At 38.2% G+C, this 8,899-nt stretch overlaps 1 protein-coding gene across 1 annotated transcript; it reads right to left on the bottom strand.

Annotated features, from left to right (window-relative positions):
- Window positions 1–356: 356 nt before the first annotated feature.
- On the bottom strand, window positions 357–5,734 carry LOC116221736 (P2X purinoceptor 5-like). Its single transcript, XM_042708626.1, has 5 exons — window positions 5,518–5,734; window positions 2,879–3,029; window positions 2,638–2,709; window positions 781–856; window positions 357–457 (listed from the first exon to the last, which is right to left on the bottom strand). Exons 1-5 carry the CDS (start codon window positions 5,652–5,654, stop codon window positions 357–359), a joined length of 537 nt encoding a protein of 178 aa, XP_042564560.1. The 5' UTR covers window positions 5,655–5,734.
- Window positions 5,735–8,899: the final 3,165 nt, after the last annotated feature.

Genomic DNA, 8,899 nt, shown 5'->3' with positions numbered 1-8,899 from the left:
TGAGAAGCTGAATCTTGGAAATCTGATGAAGTTCTTGATATAGATGGTAGTTTTCAGCTTTCCCTAGCACACTGACATAAAGGAAAAAAAGAGAGATGATTTTTCCACAAACAGTTTTACTCTCATGTACGTTTCTGAAACAAACCATGGCATTCACCTATTCATGGACATGAACAAACAGTCTGCTTTACAACAGTAATAATTTCATGTAAACCGGATTGTTTGATGGAAGCTCTTGGTGAATAGGTCTACAGACCATCTATTTCTCTTATTTACAAAGAAAAAAGTTCAGTGATGTATATTTCTACATGTATGAGTCCTCAGTGAAAGTACGTGTGGCTGTAGTAAAAAATGTCTCACTTGGATTTCTGACTCTCTTCAACTGGACACCAGCCATGTATTTCACATGTCCCAGTGTCATTTCTGTCCTTTTTCAAGCACCGACCAGTCTTCATTCCTAAAGTATAGATATCACATGTAAATAAAAAAACTTTCACCAAAGCAGATAATGATTCTGTTGAAAATAGTATGCTATTTCACGTTTGCTGTTATCACATAAACAATAAGCAGCTGGACATTGAGTAAAAGCACAACAAATGACACTACACCCCATCACATCCAGCCAAATAAACCTTCCTTAAAGGTCAATCACTCACTTCATGTTTATGTAAAAAGCAAAGCATCTATTTTTCCTGTTAGCACCCCATGGTGACTTGGCTTGTTTATTATGACAGAACAGCCTAATTACACTCTCATAATATGGTACTTCCTTAGTCATACCATGACCAGCGCTAACTGGCTCTCCACGTGGGCAGCCATTATTGTCACTACAGCGGCCATCTGGAACCGTATCGCTCTGAAAGGATAACAAACATGAAGCTATTTTAATCTGTGGGGCAGTATTTTAAAGAAAAAAGTAGATAGAGTTGAATCAGTCAGGGTTTTACTGGTTAGCCATATGAGGTGTAAAGGTTGGTGTGTGACTGCTATTGAAGAGCTTAAAGTGGCTCAGATGCTGAATCACTGGGAAAAGGTGGACATCACCAGTACATCATTATATTTGTTTAGTAACTACCTCAGTGGACATTCAATATGTTTTCATTTGTCAGAAAACGCCTCTTGCACGGGCTATGTATGTGTTAAAGGTGCAGTGTGTTGGATTTAGGGGGTCTATTAGCAGAAAAGGAACATATGATTGGGCCTCATTCTCGAATGCAGTTAAGAAGAATTTAAGAGGAATTTAAGAGGAATTTCTTCTGAATTGGATTTAGGAAAACATTTGGCATTCATGAAAGTTCTCTCATCTGGGATTTGTTCTGAACTTCAGAAGACTTTCCGAACTCGAAATAGCAGTCGTAACTCGGCCAGAGTTTTCTCAAATGCCATCTTGTGGTTTTTTGAGGAATCGCATTTAAGAAAACTCTCCGTGTTAGAAGTGTTAATGAATTTGTGAGAACTCGTTGGTGATTGCGTTCACATCAACTCTACAGACATCCTCGGATTAAAGTAATTATAATAATAATAATTACGAGAATATTTGTATCTCTCTCTACCTTTAAGAAGCTTTTGAAGACCCAACTCTTCAGAGAGCACCTCCCTTCCTAACTGGCACTTCGACTAGTGCTTAACTTGCACTTACAGCAGTTACATTCCTGCACTTCGTTTTTATTTTCTATTTCGTTTTTCTATTTCTTATGTAAAGTAGTATTTATTGTTACACTAGGTCTCTATTGCTCGTAGCTTGGCTCTTCTTTCCCTTGTAGCCTACATCGCTTTGGACAAAAGCGTCTGCTAAATGAGTAAATATAAATGTGAATGTACACGAACACTGCAAATGTAAGTGAATAAATAAATAAGCACTAAACTCAATCACGTTGATATAGCTATAGTGGAATAGAATGGACACATCTACATCCTGCAACGGTCCATCTACGACTGCAGACGTCACTACGGTTGCGTGCCCTTATAAGGAGCTGGCGGGGCGTGTATGTATGCAAATTCAGGAGCACGAGAACGCGCTTTCAATTTAAGAAAACTCTTCCGGTGGAGCACAGCTCAGAACACTTCTGCTGCCTGGGAACACATTTTCAAGCGTTCATGAATTTGTCGGATGTCTTTTTCTTACGCCCGTAAGAAACATTTCAGAAGAAACTTGTGAGAAAGAAATGTTCGAGAATGAGGCCCATTGTCTTTTTAAATGTGTATAATCATTCAAATTACGAATTGCTGTGTTTTCGTTAGCTTAGAACAAGCCCTTCATATCTATATGTGGGGCAGATCATATTCCACGTTGTGCCACCATGTTTTCTACAGTAGCCCAGAACGGACAAAACTGGCTCAAGAGAGGGATTTTCACTTTTTTACATCGTAGTGGTTGAAGAAGACGACGACGACGACGACGAAGAAGAAGAAGAATCAGTGGTTGCTGGTACTGGTTAACCATTTTGTGTTATGAGAAATTTCAGAACCCAAAGTTTGACACAAGGAGAATCATACTTATAATTTAGTGCAAAATGCCAAATGTTTCACAAATATTTAGAATTCAATAATAATGTAATTCAGAGAGATATACAGGGAATGTTGATATGTGTAGCACCCTACGTGTCTGCCTGTAAACACTGTAAGAGAGGCACTTACTTCTGCACATTTGTCTAATGTCTGATTGGGTATTTTTGTGACAGTGGTTGTGATGAAGAAATTAGCTTCACCCTGCAAAGACAAAAATGGAGAGAAAATATATATATTTTAATGTATATATATATATATGTTAGGCCTGTGATACCATTCAAAGATAAAAAATAAATAAATGATAAGATAGAGCAAGCAAGTTTAATAACATTTCGCAAGAACTACATCATTGCCATACGTCCGGACTCACATGAGGTGGAATTACATAGTCCTCCGGTCCCCACAAACTGAGTCCTGTGTCGCTAGAATTGATTAGTACAACTCCCTTCACTTTGGTGATTACAGAGCTCTGTATGGACTCCTCTTGTACTTGATAGCCCTTCTCCATGACAAAAACCCACCTAGGCAAAAGATAAAAGACGACAAATGTATAAATCAACAACGAGAAATATCACTTCATACCACCACCAAGAAAGATCACTTCATATTACTAAAATAGTCAGTTACTTATCCGTTATCAGTTAGTCCGTTCATGGTGTTGGAACAAGGGCGTAGGTTGGCTTTCAGCTTTGGTAGGGACACTGCCCAGCAGCAGCTGTTCCCTTGTTTGTTAACTTGTAGAGAGTTGAATATGGATTCAGAAACACACAAAAAAACATGTATATATAGTCCAGCTCATTAAACATCAAATGCACATATCATTTGCCTCCACTGAAGAATTACTTAACCAGTGTTCCTGGTAGAAAATATGTAACTCCCCAGAACTATTATTAATGTTTACGGTTCTAAATTAGTGACAGATGCAGCTTATACTAACTAAAGCACTTTACAACCATGTAAGGGACTTTGAACATAACAACATTTAGTGTTCCCTTGTTTGTTAACTTGTAGAGGGTTGAATATGGATTCAGAAACACACAAAAAACATGTATATATAGTCCAGCTCATTAAACATCAAATGCACATATCAAATCAGATTTGGTGCAAACCTTTTTAATACACTTCATGAAAATGAATTGAATACTAGATGCTTGACAATTTACAATTAAACGTTGTTTAAACACCACAAGCTTTTCAGTTATATATAGCTTTGTCTCTTAAATGAAAACAGTATGCAATAATATATACAAGTAACCCATATGTGACAGTTCAAATGAAAACAGAATGACACCTTCTTATCCTAACCAAGCGCTTGGATACTAAATACGTTGGTGCCCAGTTGTCACATTGGTGCACATTGTGACATCCTAAAGTAGGCAGTGAACCATGTCAGTAGGCTAACCAAATAGTTTGCGCAGGCTGCTTTTACACAGTCCCGTGTCGCTATCCTTCACTGGTTTCACTTTCAAAGTCAGAGTACTCACTCAACCTCGCGCCGAAGATGGCGAAACTCTCGCCAACGCAAACCAGGCAGTAGAATGATGTCCAGTCAAGGCAAGCCACGGGTGCAGCAGGCGATGTAGGCTACCCTCGCTTTGCGATATTTGTTGTCCTCTCGTCCGGTATTCTCCCGCGGCACACTCACGAGCAGCAGGGTCTTCTAAAGCGTCACAGTCCAGACTCACACAACTAGCAATGATTTCGAGCAGATTTTAACTATGGCGAAGACCACACTGTTGTCGTTGGTCGGGAAAACACAGCTTCACCGTCGATGAAAACAATTATTACTCAGACTAATATAGACAGAACAAATATACTGCACATACAATTCTTAACTACTGTATAATATTTGGGCCACCTAAACGTTTAAGTCTCCAAACACTAATGGTTTTAAGCTGAGCAGAAACGTATCTACATCGTCTCTCGGTCTTGAGGAATTCTGGGATACTTAGCTCTAAAGTGGGAAACTAGTATTTTGAAATAAAATGTATAATCTAAGTTCTGATTAGCTTATAACCAACCACTATGAATGAAAGGGAATACGAATTGGGTTTAACATAGAAAGGTTAAAATAATGCATCATAGCTAGAGGCTAAACTAAAGAATTCTGTGAAACTGAGTCCTGGCATCTGGTTATAGCTTAATGAAAAAGCAGTAGGACTGTCGCAATAAGCACATTTCTAGAGTGCCATACACATGGTTATTATATGGTTTTATTATATGGTTAAATATTAACATTTGTGTACTAACTTGTGGAACTTTGAACTGATTTAAACAAAATAAGAATGATAAAACCTTAGTTTAAATACAAAACACTATTCTGCACTGAAAATAAATATTAATAAAAAAATGAATAAAAAACGTTCTCCACATTTTTTGCAAGTATTAACATCACTTATTTTTGTTGTCCTTTTTTGAATATCCCAAACATATGTTTGGGCATCCCAATTGATAGCTCCTTTTGACTACCTACAATATTTATTCTCAAAATAACCAGTGTGAATGATAACATTCATGGGTAACATAGCCGTAGCTCTGCTTTCCGTGCTGAGAAAGTGAGCCTTTTCAACCAATTAAATGACAGCATCTTGTCTCTCAGGCTCGAGGGTGCATGGGAACACTTGGAAATGTATTGTTCACTCTTCTTGACGACGAACATAGTGTTGATAATAATAAGAATGAGTTTGCAAATATATTGTACAAAATATTTTTTTCTAACAGGCAATTCAAATTAACAAAATATTGTGTCTTTCCCAAACTTTGGTCGTGACTAGTCCCTATGGACCATATACAAACCTACGCCCTCGTGTTGGAACAAACCCAAAATGAATGGGTGAGAACAACCATTATCTTCTCTCTCCGATACAAATCAGTACAACTCATCCAAGAAATACTCTTAAATCAATAGATATATAGTGTTATCATTTCACCAAAGAACAAAAAACAAATGTTAAACACAAACGTCGTCTATCACCGCTGCAGGTAAGTCTACTGCGGGTATGTGCTTACCCGATTAGGTATCCGATGATACACAGCTGAATAACTCTGTATAATATGCCAATTTTGGTACTTTTCGGAATGTCATTCTTTGCAGTTCTATAAACAAACGCAGAGAGAAAGATATTCTTAAACGTTGACATCCCCATGCTGGGACTGCTTCGAGGCAGTCACTGAAGGTCTGCAGCGCGATTTAGCTAGTGTGAGGTTTGACATTCGCTTTCGATTTGATCACGATAAGCCTATTTTATTCAAGCAAGCCGTAATTGTACAGCTTGCGGTTGTGGTGTCGTAGATGTGCTTTCAGCTTTGGTAGGGACACTGCCCAGCAGCCCCCCCATATTAAAAAAAAACTTTTTATTACATGGTTATTATATGGTTTTATTATATGGTTAAATATTAACATTTGTGTACTAACTTGTGGAACTTTGAACTGATTTCAACACAATAAGAATAATAAAACCTTAGTTTAAATACAAAACAGTATTCCGCACTGAAAATAAATATTAATAAATAAATGAATAAAAAACGTTCTCCACATTTTTTGCAAATATTATCACTTATTTTTGTTGTCCTTTTTTGGATATCCCAAACATATGTTTGGGCATCCCAATTGATAGCTCCTTTTTACTACCTACAAAATGTATTCTCAAAATAACCAGTGTGAATAATAACATTCATGGGTAACATTGAAACAGAGCCGTAGCTCTGAAAAGGAAACACAGACGGGGAAGAGCTGGCGCAATCGTGATGGAAAGGAGGGAGAAAATAGGAGATTTAAAACCTGCCTGCCCTCGGTAGTCATGGGGAACGACGGCCACGCCGTGCAGGTAAGATCAGTGGCCAGAAATACCTGTATTGAATTTTCTGTCATTGCAACTAACGTGGATCTTTCTGCTGGTTTGGCGAGTCATCGGAGAGCCGTGGGGAGCGAAGAGAGTGGTCGGGTGGCAGTCTGCGTACCGGTCGAGCCATGGAGTCTAGAGAGGAATCCTGATCCTGGGGTGGCAGTGACTGTCAGCGCTGGAGATCTATGAGCGACAATGGACAGAAAACTGAAGCAGCTCGACTTTCGCTGCTCAACGCCATTCCCGGAGCGGTGGGATCATGCGATGAAACTGATAAACCCGCAGTTCACTGTTCTAGGCCTACATTAGTTAACAGTCGCATAAATAGAGCTATAATCAAGCAACGCAAATGGAATATATTTAAAACTGTCAATGACTCTAAACTTATTTGGGATGCTAGGAGCAAACCCAAAAGACTCTTAGGTGGTCATATAAACATTAGAAGTATTATCTCTAAATGTGAACAAGTTCAGCATCTCTTACACGAGTCAAATATCGATTATTTAGCGATGTCGGAATTATGGTTACATGAAAATGTACCCCATGCAGCCATAACTGTGCCTGGTTTCAGCATTTTTAGAAATGATCGAAAACATGGTAAAGGTGTTGGTGTTTTGTGTTATGTAAATGATTGAATTATCTGCGATGAAATATTATTTAAAAAACTGTAATTTGGAGTGTCTGGGTCTTAATATGGTTCTGTCTCCAGAAATGTCTTTCACCCTAATTGTAATATACCGGCCCCCCTCAGCAACTGTTCGTTTTTATGATAAATTCAGAGACCTATTACAACAACGTGATTCTAACAAAGAGATAATAATCTGTGTCGACATCAATGCAAACTGGGTAGATAAATCCTCAAGAAAATGTCTTAAACAGGTTACTGACAGCTTTAATTTAACTCAACTGGTTGATGGACCAACCCATATTACTAATACTTCATCCAACCAGATAGATTTAATTTTTAGCAACAGACCAGACAGAATAACAAAAACGTATAATTTTATCACTGGACTGTCTGATCACAATTTGATCTTAATGTCGAGAAAAGTGAATGGTGTAAAGCGTTCCATTAATGGTCCGACACAAACTTCCATGAGGATACCAAAAAAAACAAAAAGGAAGATTTCAAGAATGCTATCCAGTTTTAGAATAGATTTTTTGAACCCAGCAGCTGTCTCTTAGCTTGACGATAACCGTGCTGAACAGTCCTTTACGGTGCAAGTATGGTTAGTACGTCATTGCCTGTTTATTTATCTCTGGAAAATCTGTGTGTTTTTTTACAAGTGTTTGTAACCCCCCCCCCCCCCCCCCCCCCCCCCCTTTCTTTCCTACTGTGAGGCGCATTGTGTTACCTCCTTGTATGAAATGCGCCATACAAATAAAGTTTGATTTGATTTGATCCAGAAGATTAGTTGGAATGAGATACTTGATTCAAATGATGTGAGCTTTACTAGCCAATGCTTCGATCAAAGACGATCAAAGATTTCTCAAAGGAGTAAAGAAAGAAACACAAAAGGAGTTCTCTGCCATGGATATATGAAAATGTTATACAAAGGATGAGAGAAAGGGATCGATCCCTTAAAACATCCCTGAAGTCCAAACAGATAACTGATAGGCACATTTTTACAGCATTAAGAAACAAGGTGAAAAGAGAACTTAGAAAAGCCAAGGCTAATTATTTCCTTGAAATAATCGTAAATTCTAAAGGAGACTCTAAACAAATATGGCAACAAATAAAGAAATTAATTGGACAAAACAATGTTAGAAAACAGATAGAACTCAGGGTCAATGACAGTCTTTCACATGATCCGCCCATGGTGGCGGAAATGCTAAATGAGTATTTTGTGGATTCTGTGGCTGCTGTTGCCAACAGTTTCCCTTCACACCAGCAGTATGGTGGCATTTCTCATAATCCAACTGTGCCTATATTAAACCTCGAAAGGGTATCTGAAGAACAAGTAGAGAACATCATCGAATCATTCAAACCCAAAGAGTCAAAGGACATCTTTGAAATGGACTCTGCCATGGTTAAAGACCTTTGCCTGTTGTTAAAAAAGCCTACTACCCATATTGCTAACCTGTCATTCTCTCAAGAACATGGGTGTTTTCCAGAACACTGGAAACCTGCAGTTATAGTTCCTATCTTTAAAAATGGTGATCCTCACTCAGCAGCTAATTACAGACCTATTAGTATACTTCCCATAATGTCCAAAGTTTTGGAAAAATTAGCAGTAGAGCAACTCATTTATCATCTTAACTCTAATCAGCTTTTACACCCCATGCAGCATGGTTTTAGATCAAATCACTCCACCGAGACTGCAACGGTCTATTTTATTGAAAGGGTCAAGTCCCTTATGGAGGAGTTGTGGGTGCAGTATTTCTAGATCTCCGGAAAGCGCTTGACACGGTCAACCACAACATACTTCAGTCTAAGTTTGATCAGTTTAACTTTTCTTCTTCTGCATCCAACTGCAGGTTCAAATCATACTTATCAACTCGAACTCAGTGTGTTAAAATAAACAATGTATTATCCGACTTCAAAA

Source organism: Clupea harengus, chromosome 9 (assembly GCF_900700415.2).
Source record: "Clupea harengus chromosome 9, Ch_v2.0.2, whole genome shotgun sequence".
Taxonomy (NCBI): domain Eukaryota; kingdom Metazoa; phylum Chordata; class Actinopteri; order Clupeiformes; family Clupeidae; genus Clupea; species Clupea harengus.
The sequence above is the reverse complement of the archived record's forward strand: the minus strand, read 5'-3'. Positions and strand labels throughout refer to the sequence as shown.

Excerpts from the sequence above, each read along its gene's own strand:
- LOC116221736 (XM_042708626.1), bottom strand. The coding sequence starts at position 5,654 with ATGGGGATGTCAACGTTTAAGAATATCTTTCTCTCTGCGTTTGTTTAT. Across the intron at positions 3,030-5,517 it reads ATCATCGGATACCTAATCGG|GTGGGTTTTTGTCATGGAGA; the intron begins GTAAGCACATAC and ends TCTTTTGCCTAG. Across the intron at positions 857-2,637 it reads CATTAGACAAATGTGCAGAA|AGCGATACGGTTCCAGATGG; the intron begins GTAAGTGCCTCT and ends TTATCCTTTCAG.